At 34.8% G+C, this 23,799-nt stretch overlaps 1 protein-coding gene across 10 annotated transcripts in view; it reads right to left on the bottom strand.

Annotated features, from left to right (window-relative positions):
* FAM172A (family with sequence similarity 172 member A) overlaps window positions 1–23,799 on the bottom strand; it is a 503,376-nt gene that overhangs the window by 467,840 nt on the left and 11,737 nt on the right. For all 10 annotated transcript variants that reach the window (XM_027864257.1, XM_027864253.1, XM_027864252.1 and 7 more), the window contains one exon: window positions 8,896–9,019. In XM_027864257.1, the coding sequence (XP_027720058.1) occupies window positions 8,896–9,001 (106 nt within the window). In that variant the 5' untranslated portion in view covers window positions 9,002–9,019. The remainder of the gene's footprint in view (window positions 1–8,895; window positions 9,020–23,799) is intronic.

The following is a 23,799-nucleotide window of genomic DNA, read 5'->3' as shown; positions in this document are numbered from 1 at the left end:
TTGCCAGTCCTGGAACCCTGGGACAACAGGTATGACTAAGCCAGGCCAGCCCAGCGCAGTGGGCAAGCTGCCAACACCTGAGGCCCCAGTGCAGAAAGCCAGTGACCAGACTCCTGGCCCCCAGCAGAAGTTTGGGACAGGGACCCCCTGTGCCCGAGGAGCACAGTTCAACTTTAAAAGTCACAAAATAGACAAAAAATGAGCAGAAACAGAAAAGATCTCTGACCATAAAAAGCTACTATGGCAACAGGGAAGATCAAAACACAAACTCAAAAGAGGACAATAATGTCAAAATGTCTACATGCAAAGCCTCAAAGAGGAATATCAATTGGTCTCAAGCCCAAAAAGTCTTCCTGGAAGAGCTCAAAAAGGATTTTAAAAATCACATAAGAGAGGTAGAAAAAAAATTGGGAAAAGAAATGAGATTTATGCAAGAGAAAGTCAACAGCATGGAAAAGGAAGGACAAAAATCCACTGAAGAAAACAACTCCTTAAAAAGCAGAATTTGCCAAATGGAAAAGGAGGTACAAAAGCTAAGTGAAGAAAATAATTGCTTAAAAATTAGGATTAGGCAAGTGGAAGCTAACGACTCTATGAAACATTGGAAAAACAACTGACCTGGAAAACAGATCCAGGAGAAATAATCTAAGAATTATTGGACTACCTGAGAGCCATGATCAAAAAAAGAGACTGGACAACATCTTTCAAGAAATTATCAAGGAAAACCACCCTGATATCCTAGAACCAGAGGGTAAAATAATAATTGAAAGAATCAATTGATCACCTCCTGAAAGAGATCCTAAAATGAAAATTCCAAGAAACATCGTAGCCAAATTCCAGGATTATCAGGTCAAGGAGAAAACACTGCAAACAGTCAGAAAGAAACAATTCAAATATCAAGGGGCCACAGTCAAGACTACACAGGACTTAGCAGATTCTACATTGAAGGATAGAAGGGCTTGGAATACGATTTCAGAAGGCAAAGGAGCTCACATTACTACCAACAATCAACTTCACACCAAAAGTGAGCATAATCTTTCAGGGGAGAAGGTGTACATTCAATGTAATAGGGGACTTTCAAACTTTGCTGATGAAAAGACCAAAGCTAAACAGAAAAGTGAATCTACAAATACAAGACCCAAGAGAAGCATAAAAATGTAAACAGGAAAGAAAAAAACATGTTATCCCACAATATCAATAAGAATAAACTGTTACATCCCCAAACAGGAAGATGATACTTGTAACTCCTGAGAACTGTGTATCTTATTAGGGCAGTTAGAAGGAGTATATATTGACAGAAGATGGGGAAAAAAAAGATGGCACTGGGAGAAGAGGAAAGGGAAAGGCACAACAGGGTAAATTACATCACATGGGGCACAAAAGACCTATTACTAGAGGGAAAGAAGGGAGGAATGAGCAATATTTAAGCATTACTCTTATCAGATTTGGCTCAAAAGTTTATCTTGCTCCATAGGGAAGTGGGGGGGGGGAAGAAAGGTGGGGGACGTTGATAAAAATGAGGACAAATTGAGGGTGGGTTAGTCAGAAGCAAAAAACTGGTAAGGAGGGGCAGGGTGAAGGGAGGAAGAAAAGTATAAACAGAGGGGAAAATGGGATGGAGGGAAATATACAATTAATAATCATAACTACAAATATGAATATGAACTCTCCCATAAAATGGAAGCAGATAGCAGAGTGGACTAAAAACCAGAATCCTACTACATGCTGTTTACAACAAACACATTTGGAGCAGACAGATACACACAAAGCAAAGATAAAAAGCTAGCACAGAACATACTATGCTTCAGCTGAAGTAAAAAGAAAGCAGGGGTAGCAATCTTGATATCAGACAAAGCAAAAGCAAAATGGATCTAATTCAAAGAGATAAGGCAGGAAACTACATCTTGCTAAAAGGTTCCATAGACAATGAAGTAATATCAATGCTAAACATTTAGGAATCAAGTGGCATAGCATCCAAATTCTTAGAGGAGCCGTTAAGTGAGTTACAGGAAGAAATAGACAGCAAAACTATACTAGTGGGGGACCTCAACCTCCCTCTCTCAGAACTAGATAAATCAAACCACAAAATAAACAAGAAAGAAGTAAAGGAGGTAAATAGAATTTTAGAAAAGTTAGATATGATAAACCTAAGAATAAAAAGAAATATACCTTTTTTTTCTCAACAGTACATGGCACCTACACAAAAAGTGACCATGTATTACAGCATAAAAACCTCACAATCCAATGCAGAAAGGCAGAAATACTAAATGCATCCTTTTCAGATCATGATGAAATAAAATTTATGTGTAATAAGGAGCCATGGAAAGATAGATTAAAAATTAATTAGAAACTAAATAATGTAATCCTAAAGAATGAGTGGGTCAAACAATGAATCACAGAAACAATCAATGATTTCATCAAAGAGAATGACAGCAGTGAGACAATATACCAAAATTTGTGGGATGCAGCTAAAGCAGTTCTTAGGGGAAATTTTCTCTCTCTCAATGCTTACATGAATAAAATAGAGAATGAGCAATCAATGAATTGGGCATGAAACTAAAACAGCTAGAAAAAGAACATATTAAAAATCCCCAATTAAATACCAAAATTAGAAATTCTGAAAAATCAAAGGAGAGATTAATAAAAGTGAAAGTAATAATTTTTCTCAGCAATACAATGATCCAAGACAATTCCAAAAAACTCATGATGGACAATGCTATGGATATCCAAAGAAAGAACTATGGAGTTTGAATGCAGATGAAGTATACTATTTCCACTTTGTTTTTGTTTTTTCTTTCTTATGGTTTTTCCCTTTTGTTCTTATTCTTTCACAACAAGACTAATGTGAAAATTTGTTTATTATGATTGTACATGTATAAACTACATCAGACCATCTTCAGTCTTCAGGAGGGGGTAGAGGCAGGAGGGAAGAAGAAAAAAATTTGGAACTCAAAATTTCATAAAAGTGAATGTTGAAAACTATCTTTACATGTAATTGGAAAAAATAAAATACTATTAAGTGGGGAAAAATAAAATTGAAAGTAAGAAAACTATTGAACTAATAAAATAAAGAGCTGGTTTTATGAAAAACCTATTAAAATAGATAAACTTCTAATTAATATGATTTTTAAAAAGAAAAAAAAAACAAATCACCAGTATCAAAAATAAAAAGTGTGAATTCACCACCAATGAAAAGTAAATTAAAGAAATAATTAAGAGCTATTTTGCCCAACTGTATGCCAATAAATCTGACAATCTAAGTGAAATGGATGAATATTTACAAAAATATAAATTGCCCAGATTAAGAGAAGAAATAAAATACTTAAATAATCCCATTTTAGAAAAAGAAATTGAAAAAGTCATCAATGAACTCCCTAAGAAAAAAATCTCCAGGGCCAGATGGATTTACAAGTGAATTCTACCAACCATTTAAAGAACAATTAATCCCAATACTATATAAACTATTTGGAAAAATAGGCAAAGAAGGAGTCCAACCAAATTCCTTTTACAGCACAAATATGGTGCTGATACATAAACCAGGAAGACCCACAACAGAGAAAGAAAATTATACATCAATTTCCCTAATGAATATTGATGCAAAATTTTTAAATAAAATATTAGCAAAGAGATTACAGTAATTTATCAAGAGGACAATACACTATGACCAGATGGGATTTTTACCAGGAATGCAGGACTGGTTCAATATTAGGAAAACTATCAGCATAACTGACCACATCAATAACAAAACTAACAGAAATCACATGATTATCTCAATAGATGCAGAAAAAGTTTTTGACAAAATACAACACCCATTCCTATTAAAAACACCAGAGATCATAGGAATAAATGGAGCATTCCTTAAAATGAAAAGTAGTATCTATCTAGAACCATCAGTAAGCATTACTTGTAAAGGGGATAAGCTACAAGCTTTCTCAATAAGATCAGGGGTGAAACAAGGATGCACATTATCACCACTATTGTTCAATATTGTACTAGGAGTGTTAGCTTTAGCAATAAGAGAAGAAAAGTAAACTGAAGGAATTAGAATAGGCAAAGAAGAAACAAAAGTATCACTCTTTGCAGATGATACAATGGTATACGTAGAGACTCCTAGAGAATCAAGTAAAAAAACTAGGTGAAATAATTAACAACTTTAGCAAAGTTACAGGACATAAAATCAACCCACATAAATCATTAGCATTTCTATACAGTACCAACAAAGTACAGCAGCAAGAGACAGAAATTTCATCTAAAATAATTGTAGACAATATAAAATATTTGGGAATCTACCTGCCAAGACAAACCCAGAAACTTATGAACACAACTACAAAACACTTTCACACAAAGTCAGATCTAAACGATTGGAAAAATATCAAGTGTTCATGGGCAGGTCAGGTTAATATAATAAAAAATGACAATTCTATTTAAATTAATTTACTTATTCAGTGCCATACCAATCAAACTACCAAAAAATTATTTTAAAGAGCTAGAAAAAAATAACAAAATTCATCTAGAAAAACAAAAGATCAGGAATATCAAGTGAACTGATGAATAAAAGCAAAGGAAGGTGGCCTAGCCGTAGCAGATCTAAAACTACCCTATAAAGCGTTAATTATCAAAACTGTTTGGTACTGGCCAAGAAATAGAGTGGTAGATCGGTGGAATAGGTTAGGTACACAAGACACAACAGTCATTGACTATAGTTATCTACTGTTTGATAAACCCAAAGACTCCAACTTCTGGGATGAGAACACACTATCTGACAAAAACTGGTGGGAAAACTGAAAAACAGTATGGCAGAAACTACACAAAAACCAACATCTCACACCGATATACTAAGATAAAATCAAAATAGGTACATGATTTACACAAAAAGGCAGATACCATAAGAAAACCAGGAGAGCAAGGAACAGTTTACCTCTTAGATTTATGGAGAAGGGAAGAATTTATGACCAAACAAGAGACATAGCACATTATGAAAAGCAAAATTGATAATTTTGATTACATCAAATTAAAAAGGTTTTGCACACACACAAAAAAAAGGCCAATGCACCCAAGATTAAAAGGAAAGCAGAAAACTGGGAAAAAAATTTTACCGCCAGTGTTTCTGATAAAGGCCTCATTTCTAAAATATTTAGAGAACTGAGTCAAATTTATAAGAATACAAGTCATTCCCCAACTGATAAGTGGTCAAAGGATATCACCAGGCAATTTCCAGATGAAGAAATTAAAGCTATCTATAGTCCTATGAAAAAATGCTCTAAATCACTATGGATTAGAGAAATGCAAATTAAAACAACTCTGAGGTACCACCTTACACCTATCAGATTGGCTAATATGACAAAAAAGGAAAATGATGAATGTTAGAGAAGATATGGGAAAATTGGAACACTAATGCATTGTTGGCAGAGTTGTAAACTGATCTAACCATTCCAGAGAACAATTTGGAACTATGGCCAAAGGGCAACCAAACTGTGCATACCCTTTGACCCAGCAATACCACTTTTAGGACTGTATCCCAAAGAGATCATAAAAAAAGGAAAGGACCCACATGTACAAAAATATTTATAGTAACTCTTTCTGTGGTGGCCAAGAATTGGAAATTGAGGGAATGTCCATCAATTGGGTAATGGCGGAACAAGTTACGGTATATGAATGTAATAGAATACTATTGCTCTATAAGAAATGATGAACAGGCTGACTTCAGAAAAACCTGGAAAGACTTAATGAACTGATGCTGAGCGAAGTGAGCAGAACCAGGAGAACATTGTACATAGTAACAGCAATATTGTGCAATGATCAACTATAACAGACTTAGCTCTTCTCAAAAATACAATGATCCAAGACAATTCCAAAAGACTTATGATGGAAATGCTATCCACATACAGAGAAAGAACTATGGAATCTGAATGTGGATCAAAGCATACTATTTTCACTTGTTTTTTGTTTTTTCTTTCTCATGGCTTTTCCCTTTTGTTCTGATTCTTCTTTCACAACATGACTAATGTGGGAAAATTTTTAACATGACTGTATATGTATAACCTATATCAGAATGCTTGCTATCCTGGAAAGGGAGTATGGGGGTGGGAGGGAGGGAGAAAAATTTGGAACTCAAAATCTTATAAAAATGAATGTTGAAAACTATCTTTACATGTAATTGGAAAAAAATAAAATACTATTAAGGAAAAAAGTCAGGGGGAAATCTATAAGAAAAAAAGAAAAAAAACTCCCACTATGATGATCGGCATCCTTTCTTCAATCTGAATGAATAAATGAAAAAGCACTTATTAAACACTGACTATTTTCCAGGAATTGTGATAAATACCAAGGACAAAATATTTAAAAGAGAAAGAGAGGGTCTTGCCCTAAAGAAAGTTACTCTCTTATAGGTGAAGACTACACATAAAGTGGAGTGGTGACCAGGAAAAGATATTTTGCTCTGTGGTGGTAGAAAGGGGGTGAGGTAAACAAGCAAATGGTGAAATATCTGAGTGAATAACTAGATGGAATGTGAAGTGGACACAAACCAATAGATGAATTGGGGTTTCTTTCAGGTTACCTGGTGGATTCTTCTTGTTTTCACTTTGTCCTCCATTTCTAAGAACATGATTTCTTGAAATATGATCTGTAGACTCTTTTTTGTTACAATTTTTAGGTAGTTCTTTGATTCTTAAACTGTTCCTCGTTCATCTTTTTTTCAGGTCAGTTATTTTTTAAATGGAATACCTTATATTTCCTTCTATTTTCCTCCTGTTCTTTGACTTTGTTTTAATATTTCCTGTTTTCTCAGAGTTATTAATCCCCATTGGTCCATTCTAATTTTCTAGGAAGATGTTAACTTTTGTTAATTTCATACAAGGCTCAAGGAAGTTAAACAACTTACTCAAGGTCACACAGCTAACAAGACAAGGAGGCAGGACTCTAAGTGGGGTCTCTCCTGACTTTAAGTCCAGTGCTCTTGCCATTAAGACTATAGAGATTCTTACTAGTATGCAATCACAGGCAACACACTATAATTCTCCAAGATTGTTTCCTCATCTAATAATAATAACAATAATAACGACTATTTATATAGTGCTTTCAGGTATGTAAAGAACTTTACATTCTACCTCACTTGATCCTCACAATGACCCTGAAAGGTAGGTGCTATTACTCCCATTTTACAGATGAGGAAATTGAGGCTGAAGGGAAAGGGAAAGAACTAAGTATTTATAACAGCACCTAATGGCAGCCACTGTTCTAAGCCATTTTTACAAATACTACTTCAGTTGATCCTCACAATAACCCTGTGAGGGAAGTGCTATTATTATCCACATTTTACAGTTGATGAAACTGAGGCATAGAGGTTAAGTGATTTGTCCAGGGCCATTGAGCCAGTAAGAGTGTGAGGCAGAATTAGAAATAGGTCTTCCTCACTCCAAGTCCAGCCCTCCAGGTGCTGGACCACCTAACTAACTCAAGTACAGAATGGGGAAATAACACTTGTACTGTCTACCTCATGGGGGTGTTCTGAGGATCAAATGAGATGAAACATTCAAAGAGCTAGGAATTTGGAAAGAACCCTATAAATGACATTTATTATGTATTACTTAACCTAGATAACATACAGAACTAAAAATTCGAAAAGGTCCAACAAGCCTGAAAAACACAGTACTTCCAAGAAAGTTTTATATACCTAACATCACTGATCCACGGTGTGGTACTCTGGGCTTTTTCAATTTTGGGGTGCTCAAGTCCTTTCCATTTCACTGTTGGACACGGATACTACACCAAATTGTCCACTAGTCTGACCCAATAAAAAAAATTTAGGAAGTATGGACAAGGAATCAAAAAAACCTGGACTTTGGTCCCCGTTACATCACTCAGGGTAAGTCATTTATCCTACACAGATTTCAATTTCCTCATGTATTCGAGAAAACAACAACAACAACAACAACAACAAAAACATCTTAGAGGTAAGTGACAAAATATTGAATTAGGTGACTCCTAAGATCCTTTCCAGCTCCAGCTCCAGGACTATGATTTATTTGGGACCTATTTTGCTTAAGACATTAACAGAGTAAAAGGATCTCAGTAGCTTCCCCACCTATTAAATGAAGCCACAGAAACCCACATCCCCTGAGTCACTAGCCAGAATGAGGCCTGCAATAATGTTTGAAAGGGGAGTCTGAATATCAACTAGCCCCAATTCCTGAGGCATTTTCCATAGTATGTGTCAGCACCAGTTCTAGAAGCATAACCTTCATACCAAGTGCAGTCTCCCTGTTTCCTTCCCACAATGTCTATTCCTGATTAACTTGCATTAAAAAAAGAAAACTATGAAAACCCACCAGGCTGTTTGGTACTCCCTTCCAGGCACTCCTGGATTTGACCTGTTTTTACTCTCCCTGCAAGACCCACCCCTTTAGGAGTCATTTCTCTCTGCTACCTCCTGTCGTCTTGTGATGCTCCATCTTCCCACCCCTCCAGTTCTCTCCTTCATGAGCATCAGCCATAGACTAGGCACTGGCCCAACAGTCTTGGCAGTTACCCGTACTTCCCAAGGCACAGCTTAGGGCTAATAGGCTGGGGATAGAAATCTCTGTCCCAATAGGGGGAGGACATCCTCCATCCTTTCCAAACAGGAAACCATGTGGCCCATGAGGTCTTCCCTTTGGCAACATAAGTGGCACATAAAGGAGATTGCCTTCCCCCACCCCATGTACTGTCCTGGAATCCCAAACCTCAAATTATACTAAGACATTAAGAATGATACAAAAAGTACAGGCATTTCTATTTTTTATGAAAGAACTGAAATGAGCCAGAAAAGTCACCAAAATGTTTAAATCTACGTTTCCTATACCTTTGCAAACACATCTTAAATCATTTGGAAAAATAGCAAAAACAAATATATACCTTTTAGTGCTGTAGTTTTTTCTTTTTCATCCGGACCTCCCTGCTGGAGTTGTGCCATGTTTATCCAAAGTGTCAACCAAATTAAAGAAATGATGGAAATGGACATCAATTCTCAGAAGAGAGTCTAGAATGAACCAAAGTAATAAATTAGCTAGTTTTAAATGTTATTTGGTTTCCCATGTCATTTGATGTCAGTTTAAGAATTCTAAACAAAATTTAGAATTTATTTGCAAATAAAACAATAACTTCTAAAATTTAAAATAAAACAGAAATTGCAGATGTTTACTATGCTTTTATAAAGTCACAATTAAGTAAATACCTTCCCCATTTCTTGAACTATATTAAACCAACAAGAAGCATTTATTAACCACTTACTATGTGCCAGCCCATTGTGAAAATAAAGACAAAAATGAAACAGTGCTTGCCCTCAAAGAGTTTACTTTCCATTGGAAGAGAAAAAAAAATACATATGAAAGTAACATTTTATATACATATATACATAAAAAATACAGGTTAATCTGGAGAGGAGGCACTAGAAACTGGGGAGTAGGGCAGGAAGGCCTCATGTAGGAGGTGGCATTTGATCTGAGCTTTAAAGGAGAATAAAGATTCTAAGAGGTGGAGATAAGGAGGATGCACATTTCAAGCATGGAGAACAGCCTGTTCAAAGTTCCTGAGAATGAAGATAGAGATTGAGTATAAGGAATTTGATTCTCAAAGCAAAAAAAAAGCCACTGAAGTTTACTGAGAAAAGTATGTGACCTTCAAAACAGAAGTGTATGCTACTAGTAAAGTTACAGCTGAGCCTAGATCCCCTAAGCCATTCTCCAATAAAGATGGGAAAAGGAGGCTAGCTAAAATAATGAGCAATAAAACAAAAACACCAGTAAACTGCTCTATCCAGTCTAGGATAGCAGAATAGACCATCTCCCTGTACCACTCTCAATCCTGCCTCCCCAAAGGCCACTCACTGCCCAAGAATATAAGAGAGACAATGGAGGGGACAGGGAAAAGGAAAGAAGGGCAGTATTAAGAGAGAGGGGAGTGCTGAGGAAATAGAACAAACATCAGCTACATGACAGAGTAGGAATCAAAAGGAAAGAAAGAAAGTATAAGAATCAATGATAGAGGTCTGAGCTTCCTTCTAGAGAGGAAAGACAGATGAATGGGTTTTCAAACCACTCCAAATATCAATTATTGAATGTTAATTCCATTGATTTTCTTTCCCCAGCTCGTTTTTCTTTGTATAGTGAAAGGGTCAGACATGAAAAAAGTTACAGAAAATTATGATGAAAAAATACACAATTAATAATTACTTATAACAATAAATGTGAATGAAACTAATCACTCATAAAACAGAGGATAGAAGAATAAATGGGAAAGAAGAATCTAACAATATACTGCTTACAGTATATCATACTTAAAACATGAAGACAAAGATAGTAAAAGTGAAAAGATATTATGTATTAAATGAAACCAAAAAAGCAGGGGTGGCAGTCATGAACTCAGAAAAAGCAAACAGAATTTAAAGAGATAAGGAGGGAAACTATATTACATTTAAAGATATCATAAACAATGAAGTAACAGGACTGGATCTGGGATTTCAACAGTATGAGGTACTTCCTGTTGACAAAACTCTACCAATGTAGATCATTACCTTCTCTCAAAGTACATTTCTGAGAGTTGCCTGGAGCACTGATAGGAGGCTAAAGGACTTGCCCAGAATCTTCCTGGCTTCAAAAATGACACTAACCACTTAGCTATGATGCTTCTCAAAAAACTGATATATCAATACTTGATATACATGTACCAAATGCTACAACATCTAAATACATAAAGGAAAAGCTAATCAAACCATAGAGAAAAACAGCCAGCAAAACTATAATTGCTGAGAACCTCAATGTATTCTAATCAGAGCCAGAGAAAAATAACAAAGATAAACAAGAAATTACAGACTTGAACAGCATTTTATAAAAGTTAGATGTGATAGCTTTCTAAAGATTACTGAATGGGAAATGAAAGGAGTATAAATGTTTCTCAACTATGACTCAGATCTTTACAAACACTGACCACATACTAGGACATAAAAATCTGATAAGCAAATGCAGAAAAAGTAGAAATATTAGACATCCTTTACGGATTACGCAATACAATAAAAATGCATAATAATAACTCTGAGTCTCAGAAGAAGAAATAAAAACTTAAATGAAGGCTAATTAATATAATCCTAAGAAATTGTTAAATCAAAGTACAAATCATAGGAACAATAATTTCATCAAAGAAAATGATGATGAAAAACCATAAATTAAAAAAAAAAATTTGGAATGGATCCAAAGTAGTTACTTGGGGAAAAACTTATATCTTTTAACATTTTCATCCCACAAAAGAAACAGACATAAGAAATTGGCCATGTAACTAAAAACAAACAGAAAAGTAACTAATTACAAAAGAAAATAAATAGAAAAATAGAAATTATGAAAATCAAACCTAATGGATATCTTAAGCTTAGGAGTTCTGAGTTGCAGAACTGGATTCTGCACCAATATGGTAAGCCCCCACAAACAAGGATACTGCCAGATTACATAAGGCAGATTAATTGACCCAGGTTTGAAATGGAACAGGTCAAAGTCCATAGCGGCATTAGCCTACGAACAATTCCATGCATTCCAGCATCCCATTCCAAGATGGGGAGTTTTTTTTTAAAAAGTAATAATAAAAATTAATTTATTCAAAAGCAGCTCTGTACTACTACAATCGAAATCTGCTATTTTGGCCTAATGGTAAAAAAACTATGAACCACAATCACAAGGCTCCAAAAGGAATAAGCTTCCTAGAAAAAAAACAAGTCACTTATCCTTGAAGTAAAAACAAAAAATAATACAAAGAAATTGGAACCCATGTAATTATTAGACTCTTATCTCCAATGAAATTATGTAAATATCATCAAAAAACAAAATAAAAGTAGACTAAACAGTTTTTATTTTAGTAACTCAATTCATTGCCACCAAGAAAGCAAACTTCAGTTCCTATCACTTATGTGTCAATCACTTATGTGACCTATTTTCAGGTTGAGGCCTTTTTTAATGACCAATAAAGTAAATGAAAAATGTTAATGGATAATAATAATAATAAACCACATAAAGCAGCTTGATATTAGCTATGATCCTAGATATATTTCTAAATTATTTTAATTTATATACTCTAGATACATGAGTAAAAGTAATATTTATTAAAAAGATAAACGTCCAAAATATTCAAAAAACAAGCTTACCCTCACAACAATGGAATGGTATGAAGTGCCCTTACAGATAGAACTAAAATGTGAAACATCACAGATTTTGGTCAGGTAAGGATTTCATTTAGAATGGAAGAAACTGCAGCCATTCTTTAATAATGACCTAACAATATATATCTGTGTTTTTTAACTTCAGTGCAAACATGTCTACAGAAAACAATGAACATTGAAGATTTTAATTTTTAAAATTTTGCATGTTTGGATTTTTTTTAACCTAGGTTTGTAATTTCATTGCTGTGGGAAGTATTTCCATTGATATAGATCAGGCAGTACTTGAATCCTGCTCTCCCAGATGCCTATTTCAACTATTCCACACTGCCTTCGATAGAAAAAGAGAAGAGAACTTACAAGAGAAACTTTGTGACATTCAAGGTAAGTGTGAAGGCCAATGTAGTTGTTTCATGGGTTGTATGTTATCACTGCACTGGAATGCACAAAATATAAAAAGCAGCAAAGGAAGGCCCCCAGTATATTGAATAGATCTTTCCTGGAAGGTCTACAGAAAAACAGTGACAAAAATCACAATAGGAAGTCATAAATAAAGAATGATTTGTGGTAGGTACCAAGTACCTCCACTGATGACATCAAAGAGCCAAAATATTTAAGTACGCAGTTTATATATAAATTTCACTATTAACCATCTTTCTTGCCACAAATCATTTTTTAGCAGAAACAAAGGAGGATCCTAATAACAATAGTGACTCTAAGTATACTGTTGTAACTACTACAGGGATAAATTTGCCTATATAAAATCTTACAAATTACAGTTAGATTACAGTATACGTTTTTACTCGCCTCATGCCAGGCTAACATTTCTTCTAATAAATAACTACACAGTTTAGAATTCATATAAATGCAGGATTTCAAAAAAATTCTTTGTATATTGGCCCCCAAATAAGCATATTTCTCAATAAAGAAACATGTTATTAAAGCTGATTTCCAGAGCAAAAGGGGAATTTCAACCATTGGTACTATTTGGTTTTAGTGTCATGTTACTAACTTTAAATAATGGAATACAATCCAAGGATTAAACAGTAATTATTAATATTTTACTCTAAATTAGACAACACATGCTTAAAGGTGCACACATCAATTCACTGTACTTAAGCTTATGAAGAAATAAATTAGGCAGTTACTAATTATTCTACCTCTGACCTTGGACCTGATAGCAGTCAAAGCAAAGCAGCTCAGCAAGAAGCAAAAGTAATTTGTCTGTTATCCTTTTACTTGTTGTGTTTTGTTTTGACCATCTTCGGTTGTTTTCCAGAGCTGTGGCACTGCTGGTGGGGCTAAATCAAGAACATTATAAATTCTCAATTTAGTTTTCCTAATAAAAATTCAGAGTTATAACCTGCATGACCACATATAAACACTCCCTAAAATGCAGCTAGCGAGCAGTTTGATATATCTGATATATACTAATACTTGACAGAGTTTATTTGGCATTATCTGATGGAGGTTAGGTTATAGGGAATAAAGGAGCAGAAGGTTTTTACTGATGTGAATTGGGACACAGTTGACATGCTGTATAGTTCATGATAACTACTACTGTTTAAATATAGTTTTGCTAGGAACGGTTACACTACAAACTAGATTCAAAACATCTCAGTTTGGGATTTCATTCTATGAACTACACAAAGCAATTATCGTATCCTCTTTCCGTCTATGACTCCAACAGAGAATCCACTATGTATAAATAAAGCTATAAATAACTTGTTGTGTAATCTTGATCTAGTAAGCATTTCAAAACACAGAATGATAGAATATTTCTTGGGTACCCTATTTGCACAGCATCTTGCCAAAGCACTTGAAAAGTATACAGAATATATGTGGAGACTTTGATTTTTTCTTCTAACAGGTAGAAAACACCTATGATAACTGAGACAAAAATAAATTTATTCTACTTTTCCTGCACCTACATAATTACAATATCCCACCAGAAGAATGTACTCAATCCCAAGTGACCATTATTTAATGTACTTACACCAAAACATTAGTCTAGGGGCAGCTAGGTGGCACAAGTGGATAGAGCACCGGCTCTGAAGTCAGGAGGACCTGAGTTCAAATCCGGCCTCAGACCAAACACTTGACACTTACTAGCTGTGTGACCCTGGGCAAGTCACTTAACCCCAATTGCCTAAAACAAAAAACAAAAAAAAAACAAAATAAAACATTAGTCTAGCTCTGGCCCCAGGTCTGAGGGCTCAGATCAATACTGGAATAAGTACAGGAAATCTAACTCAACAATTTGCAGGAGTCTTAAAGACTGGGAAAAAGGAAGAATAAAAGAAGAAAAAGTAACTGCCTGTTTTTTTCAGTGATTTGAGAAGCATCAAAAGGCCCATTTATCAAATAAGAAAAGGTAACTCCAATCCTTATTCTCAGGCTAGAATGACTTGGTTCACCCTACCCAAGAGGTAAAAACATGGCTCTGTTTGTAGGGAAGTAAGGGCACTGGTGAGGAAATTCTAAGGCAACTAGATCAAACAAGATAATGGAATATTTGGGTAGAAAGGAAGGAAATCCATATGGAAAGAGGACATCAGAAAATAAAGAGAAAGTTATTTCACACAAATTTGACGTATTACAGTTTGCTGTAATGAGACCAAGCTCACATGGGACCATGAGTATACTCCAACCTTGGCAATGGCTATCAGTTACAACACAGACCTACCTAAGGAGTTCTTCAAATCCTTTACTGGACTGAAATGTCTTTGACACTGCTCCTACAGTAGGGTCACTGCTTACGTAGCCTTTTAATTCTTTCCTTGATACTCAAAAGGATCTGAAATCACTGATATATATTCAACAATGCAGGTCACAATCCATCAAAGTCCAGACATCCTGTGCAGCTCTTGTCTGTGTTTTCCCATAAGATCCACTAAAGTTGGTCTATCCAATGTGCTGGGGGATCTATTTTGATTTCTTCTGATATCACATGAATAGTAGTAGAGTATTATGATAGCACTGATTATCTCTTACTCTCACCAAGTTATTATTTCATCTTCTTTTTCATATATACATAGATATGTGTGTGAGTATATATATATGTATATATTATACATATATACATATACATTATTTGATGACATCATACTCTGATTCTCCTTCAAATTTTCACAAAGCACTACTACAATACTTCATCATGGTCCAAAATTGACCCTGGAGTTCAATTTCTGGCAGGTTCAATCATGTTAGAAAGAATTTGAGTTTGGTCCCAGCAACTGAGTCAATTACAAAGACCAGCTTAGGTAAATACAAAGAAATTCATTACCAGGAGGCTGGCCTACTTGGTAAAGAATCCATTGGTCAAAGCAACTCATTGCTTGATATTAATATACCACTTTTCTTCCTTATTCCAGTCATATTTTATTAACAAGTATATTTAAAGCATGATACAATGAAGACAAGCCTATGTATATATTTGACCTCCTTTTGGACCAATTAGTATTTCACCAAAAAAATCTTAGTTCTGTGGCCACAGGTACACTCCTTAATCTTGCGGCCACCTTATATAAGCATGCTTTGGTCAAAAGTGGTCTAAAATTGGAATTGTCAATTGCTCAATATAAACTCCCAATTGTGATTTAAGAATAAAAACAGGGGCAAAACAGGGGCAGCTAGGTGGCACAGTGGATACAGCTCTGGCCTTGGAGTCAAGAGGACCTGAGTTCAAATCCATCCTCAGACACTTGACACTTACCTGGGCTTGGTCATTTAAACCTGATTCCCTCACTAAAAAGCAAAAAAATAAAAACTAAACACAAAAGAAACAACCTAATGCTTTAATGATATGCTCATAGTTGTCATCCTCACATCCTAAAGATTACACTCCTTCATCAAGAAATACTATAACAATTGGGGTTTTTTAAGTATAGAGTAACTCACAGACTAAAGGTGTCAACTTAATGACATTTTCAGCCTACTTGGACACCTTTTTAAGAAGTGAGGTTGCTCACATTACTATCAATCAGTTTCAACACCACTTTGTAATTCAACCACCTTTAACGAAAGGGACCCAAGAGTTAAGAAATCTTGAATAAAAAAAAATTCCAGAAGAAACTAATACCATATTATTGTGTCTTAACAGGTTCCAAGTATACCATACTGATCATCTAGTTCAGGTTTCAAATTGTTCTTTGGCCAAACGCTTCGAAACACAGAAACCCTGAAACCCCAACAGGGCTCAGATGGAAAAGTATACAATATCTGGAACACAATACTATTATTGAACCTGGGGTATAAGTGGCCTCTGGTGACTCTCTCATAGAGCATGAAAAAAGGAGGCAAAAATGGTAGAGCTATAGCCAACAAATAAATTTTTTTTTTATTTAAGTTTTCATGCTTAATATACTAGAAAAAGGAATGTGTAATCCAAATAGTTTGTGTGGGTAAAACATAAAACCCATGCAAACCATCGCACAGAGCCTACCTACCACTGTGTCTTTCAGATTAGGTGATAAATAGCTACTGAATGAATGAATTTTTAAAAGTTATGTAAAAATAATTTTGTGTAAAATACAAGTCATATTATAAAATGTCCATTAAGTCAGAATTCAGCTATAATTTACCATGACATAGTTTCTTCTCAAGATTTCAAAGCAGGGAGTTGGCACCATTGGCAACAATGAAGTAACATATTTAAAGTTACAATTAGTTTTCTCATCCTGCTATGCATCCTGCTAGTTCTATACACTCTGTCGAGTCACTATAAACGGTCAATGATACCAGATCAAATGTAAATTTTTCTAATTTCCCTCCTGAAAGAAGACACTAAGCTGCTAACATCTTCCCAGAAAGCCAGTAAGAGACAAAGTTGAGTTTTTTCCACTTCACAGTTTTTTAAGTTTTTTCTTACCTCAAAAGCTTTTGAGTATATACAAATTCTAAAGGATTAAAAAGGCTTAAGATTCAAAACAGTATTGACAATTGGCATTTACACAGTGCTTTAAAAAGAATTTGAAGAATATTTTACATATATTGTTTCATTTGAACTCATTCCTTAATTAAAAACTCATATGCAGTCTTCCATCCAAAAACTTCTTTTAATCTAACAGATGCATCAGGTTTTGTGTGTGTGTGTATGAACTGTTATAGTGCATACCAAAAAAGATATTGCTATGACTATTTCCAAAATCAAATTAATAAATCACTATCTTGAAACTGGTCATGAAGCTTTTTTTAAAAAACAAAAATCTGACCTCATGTGTGGCTGAAGTCATTCTGTTCTTTGCATAATATACTGTAACTAATCAAGGCATAAAAAATGAAAACTTGTCTTTTAAAACGTGAATATTTTAAATCATCAAATACTGGGATAAGAACCAGTTTCAGGTGAGCAGAATAAGAAAGATGTAGATTAATGAATGAACTCTAGGCCTTCTTCTGTGATAGTTGAGCTCATTGTGGTTTGCCCACAAGAGTAGATGCCATAGATCATCTTCCAATCTCTTACTATAAGATATAAATCGAGCTTTGAGTATAAGTCATAAATTGAGATTTGGAATGGGGAATAAAAAACACTTGCCAGTTTTCCCAGACTGAGGTTAAAAAAAAAAAATAAAATTCTGTAGTAGCAGCCACTGGAGGGAGGGCTTGGTGTTAGAATGAGAATAAAACAAGCTTGAAATATTTTATTTAGTGCTTTGTCTGAACATAGCATTTTGTTAAACGCATTTCTATTTGTTTAAATGACAAATGCCAAAAATATCACTGTTTTCTGCATGGGAGTCAAACTTCCTTTCTCTGAAAAACAGATGTTGATTCAACTGTCCTTTATTGGTACACAAATTAGCATGAAGGAAATTATAAAGCTGCCTGAACTGTCAAATAAGAGTAAGCAGCTTTTGCTCAATCTACATTTAAAGGACTATTGGCATTAAATAAGCTAGGTCATCCTATCAATATTGGGTTCCTTTGAAGTTTTATTCACTAACTTTGCTAACAGTCCTTTCTTACCAGAAAATCAGCAGAACTATCTGAAACCTACCTATAGCTAAACTAACCTGGTCAAAAGAATATAAAAGATATCTAATAAAATCTGATAAATATACTTGAAACCAAGAACACATCTCTGTAGTGGAGTCACACCAAATAACCGATTTCTTAGGAAACGTGTTTTTATTTTGTTTTGTTTTGTTTGTTTTTAAAGTTTCCTTATTGGGTTAGTTTTTCTAAACAATAACATGACATTGAATTCCAGAAACTACATTAAGTAGTCTACATTAAGTAGAATTCCAGAAACTACATATTAAGCTTACATTTTAAAAAAAGGGGGGGGGGGTTGCTATTCTTGTACTTTTTAATGAATTTTTATTTACTTTTAATAGTGGAAGACTTGTAAGGCAAGATTTATATGATATATAAATTGTATGTGTATATACATGTATATATGTATATATGTGTGTATATATGTACACACACACACACACATATATATTGTTTTCTATAACTTACGATTTCCTATATTTGAAAACTCAAATGTATCTGTTATCTCACTGATGTGGATATTCTCTCTACTGGACCCTATCCTTACCTGCTAAATCCTTTCATCACAGAAGGGCCACTTACCCTGCCTGGGGCCTTTCTTGCTTTTTCTTGACATTATAAAAGGACTAGGCCGTGATTCCCCAGACCACCTCTCCCCCAGAAACCTTGTTCTCATGCTGGCAATGAAAATAACGGCTGTGGCTCCATTCCACAGCATCTCCATCTGACTGGCGTGTTCCTCCCCAAACATATATTATAGAAAACAAATGAGGCCATCTACACTCTCTTCAAATCCTTATTAGTCCATGATGTCCCTGACCACTTCACCAACTTACCTTCCCCTCAGTTCCCTTTTTGTGCTGTCTTTCCCCTCTAGAAGATAAGCAACTTGAGGTAGAGATTATTGGGTTTTTTGGCTTGTATTTATATTCCCAGTGCTTAGCATGATGGCTGGCACATAGTAAGTGCTAACAAATGCTTTATCTATCTATCATCATGAGAAAAGCAATGGAGCACAAGTGGCCTATTATTTATCCTTTCCTCTAGGCCACATGACCAGCTCGTATTCTTTTTTGCTCATACATTTCTTTGTTATCTTTTACTTCACTTCTCCTTCATAATATATTGTTTGTAATACACTGCAACCTACTCACACCCACCATACATTTATCTATTGCCCTCCCTAAAAAGCAGAGTTCTAGATAATACTTATTAGGAGTTACTTGAGAAAAGCAGATGGATTAGACCATAGGTAAAAAGAGGAGGTCTGTACTAAAAGCAACAATCATGAGAATGCTGTGTCTATTTTCAAGACATCTTAAAGGACAGGAAAAATTTCAAAGGTAGGGAAAATTTTTTCAATCTTATTACAACCCAAAAAAGGTAACAAATAGAGAATCAATAAGTAATAAAGTATATGCCTACTTTGTCATTAATAGAAAATGTTTATGAATAAACTACATATGCATTGAGGACATCCTTGATAAGATCATTAGAAGATAACAGACTTTCACAGGCAATTATTTTATAGCAGCACATGTCTTTAACATCATGAAACTAATGAAAATGTAAAGAATACAAAATCCATTGTATTTGTTGTTTCTCAAGCTTTAAAAAAAAATACTAAAGAGAGCAAAACAGGCTATCCATCCAACAAGGTCTTCCAAGCATACATCAAAATTATATAAAATTCCTTGAAAGGTAAAAATAAACTTTGTTTGATGACCCTTTGATCATTAATACCAGGTAAGGCATGGAAGAGATCTAGCACCAAGTCCAAATAAAAGAAAGAATTTCTACAGATGATTGAGTGGCAAGATAGTACAGGGTGAAAAGAGCTGTGATTGGACCAAAAAGAAAAAAAACAACAAAAAACCTGGCTTCTTTGTGCCATCCCAACTCCAGGCATTTTCACTGGCTGTCCCCCATTCCTAGAATACTCTCTCTCCTCATCTCTACCTCTTGGCTTCCTTGACTTCCTTCAAATTCCACCTTTTACAGGAAGCCTTTGCCAGTCTTCTGTAATGCTAGTGCCTTCCCTCTGTTGATTATCTTAATTAGCTCCAGTTTATCCCGTATATAGCTTGTTTGTTCATCATAGTTTAGATGTCTCTCCCATAACAGAATGAATTTCTTTTTGTCCTTTTTTTTTTTTTTTTTGCTAACAGCAGCACTTAGCACAGTACCTGGCACATAGTAGGAGCTTAATAAATGTTTACTAACTGACTGAGTAGAGTAAAAAGACCTAATTTCAAATCCTGCCTCTGTCACTTAACAGCTATATGACCTTAGTTAACAGCTTAACCTCTAGAGGTTTCAGTTTCTTCATCTGAAAAATAGAGGAGGGTATAGAATGGAGAATAGAATAATCTAAAAGGTCCCTTCCAGCTCTAAATCTAAATCTGATGAGATCTTCCAGATTTTCCAATATGCAGGCAGCACTGAATGCTGACTTCATCAAGTCTCAGAAGATTGCAAAATGAATTCTAAAGAGGTTAGCCTTGCTCTACCAATCAAATCACCAAGGAAACTGGAACTGGACAAAACAATAACAGAATTAATTTGGAAGGACAAAAGGTGCCAATCGAAATAACAAGAGAAAGTATGAGATAAGGGAGCAGAGCACAACCAGATATCAACTACATTATAAAGCAACAACAGTTCATCAAAAATACTTCATAGTAGTGGGGGGAAAAAAATAAAAATAAAACAAGAAGAGTAAATCAGAAAAAAACTAGATAACCAAGAAAGAAACAATTAAAACAGCAGGGTTATGTGTGAAAAACGCAGGACATAAATTCCTGGGAAATGGACTTCCCTTTGACAAAAACTGTTGGGAAAAGTAGAAAGCTGTTTGGCAGAAATTTTTTTTTGACCAACATCTTACAACATATACAACAGTAAGCTCAAAATAGAGATGTGATGTAAATATAAGAAGTCCTACCATTAAAAAAAAAAAGAATTAGAAGACAACAAAATCAGTCCTTTGACAACTATAGGTAGAGACTGAATTCTTAATTAAACAAAATATAGACATCATAAAAAATAAAAGACAATTCTGACTATATAAAATTTTAAAAGTTTTACACAAATAAAATCAGTGAAAAGGTATAGAGAAATGATTGTATCATGTCTACAATAAAAGTCTGACATCACATATAAATATATATATACACATGTATGTATATATGAAATTGACACACTCATATAACTCCAAGAGCCACTCCCCAATACATAAGTGATCAAAGGATGTTTTAATAAATCTTGTCTTTGGCTGAACAATAAAACAAAACAAAACAAAACAAAAGAAGTAAACAAACAAAAAAAAAACCTAGTGCCCTCTTCACATCTTTGTCATGTCAATGGCAACTGTGTCATCAAATCTTCTTCTGAGGACACAAAGTAGTTTACATTCTAACAGGAGAGACAGCGTGTACATAAACAGGTACATATGAGATACAGAGTGAGAAAATAAAAGTGGCCTTAGATGTGAAGCAGCAAAGGCTCCTGCAGGAAGAGGCACTTGAAGTGAATCTTGAAGGAAAATTCTAAGGGCTTGAAATGAAGAGGGGGAGCAGTCCAATTCTGGGGGCCAGTCAGTAAATGGAGAGGGATGTGTGAAAGGAATGGCATGTACACCAGTAGCTGAACTACAGAGGGAATAATGTGTAAGGCAGATAAGAAAGAAAAGGAGTCATGTTATGAAACTTGAAATGCCTAACAGAAGAGCTTACATTAATCCTAGAAGTATTGAAACCACTGGAGTTTGAGAAGGAAGGACATGGTATAAGACAGAGGCTTTAGGAAAATCACTTTAATATCTGTGTGAGGAGAGACTTGAAGAAGGAAGTTGATTTAGAAGGCTACTGTAATATTCCAAATGAAAAATGATGAGAGCCTGAATTAAGGTCTAGCTGATGGGTCATACCAGATCAGCAATCTAGCACTTCCTAAGACCTGTTTTATGTGCCGTGAGTCTCTTCAAGAGCATTAGTAATAAACTGGCAAGCATATGAAAGCTCATCAAAATTTTTGTTTTTTGGCTTGACTTTTTTTTTTTTAATTTTGGAAATTAGGCCTGTGGCTTTAAGGCTCTCAGCTGATTTTTCAAGGATAAAGCACTATACACTAGGAATAATCTGAGAACTTCCCGTATAAGTCTTAAACAAATTAGTAGCTAGGAGGGAAGAACAGCATAAACAAAGTCATAGAACACAGTGTGTGTATGCACACATGCACATACATGCATAAGCACACACACAAAAAGAAACGGAGGTATATACCTGAATAAGAAGAGGGGTCAGTCGGTGAATATGTTTTAAGTACATGTAGGGAAATATAAGTGGAGGGGGGTAAAGGAGGGCACAGAAATAAACAACCCAAATGCATTCTTTAATTCCTCCCTTTTTCCCATTCAGCTTTATATACTGTTCCTTTGCTGTTTCAACAATCAATTGCTTATGAAACTTAGTTTGATGGCAAACAACTTCATATACTCATGTTAACTGGGTCAGCAAATGGATGGTGACAATAGTTATTGGGTCATAAAACTGGCTGTGAAAGATGAAGATGGTGATAAAAGCACAGAAAATAACTACATTTTATCATAAAACCAAAAAAACCATGGGTAAAACATTGATTTTCATATTCTTCCAATTACTACCTTTTCTTAATTGGTAACTTGGAAGGGTTGATTCAAAAAAGACTTATTCATTCTTCTTTATGCACCATCTCTGTTTTATTATGCTAATTCCAAACACTTTGACTAAGGTAACTGAGTAGTATTATAGTAAATACTGGATAAGGAATCAAGAACCAGATTCTAGTTCTGGTTCCCCTGTTAATTATGTGTGTAGGCAGAAGTTTGTTCCCTCATGTGGAAAAGGAAGGAATTGGCCTAGATTTCTAAGGTCCATTCTAGCTCTAAAACTGAGTAAGGTCAAATAAGGATATTTAAATAACCTGCAAATGAAGTAATTTATTGGACTACACAAAAGATCAAAATTCTTCAGATATTTCAATGTTTTGTTGTGTGGCTTTAGGCTTAATACTTTAATATCTATTTAGAATTGTGATAACTTAATCAAGAGGGCTTTAATTTTTAAGCATGACCCAGAATTAAGACATATTTGTTTCTTCATCTGAACAATAAGGTCAGGTCACATGATCTTGAGGTCCCTTCCAGCTCTAACATTCTGTGATTCTATGATCTTGGATTGCCTTCCTTCTCCTTCATCTCTTTCATCAGTCATCAAGTTCCATCCAGATTCTTTATTTAGGGCATCTTTCACATTCATACTTTTGTCTCCATTTCCAGGGCTACCTCTCTACTTCAAGCCCTTATCAAGCTCATAGTTAAAGACAATCTTCCTCCCATTCTTAGTCATCCTGTATTCTGCAGTTTTTCCATCATTCTACAATTCATCACAAATTAGTCCATCTTTTTATTAATATCTCCATTGTGCAAGTCACTGATAGCTGTCAACAGAAAGAAGCATGTAGATGAATGACACACCTCAGTGATGCTTATAATGTGAGTTTCTCATAAGACATGGAAATAGTAACAATATTGTCATCATCATCATCATCATCATCATCATCATCATCATCATCATCATCAT

This window comes from Vombatus ursinus, unplaced genomic scaffold, assembly GCF_900497805.2.
Source record: "Vombatus ursinus unplaced genomic scaffold, bare-nosed wombat genome assembly UNPS02014774.1, whole genome shotgun sequence".
Lineage (NCBI taxonomy): Eukaryota > Metazoa > Chordata > Mammalia > Diprotodontia > Vombatidae > Vombatus > Vombatus ursinus.
This window is presented reverse-complemented; position numbering and strand designations above follow the sequence as displayed.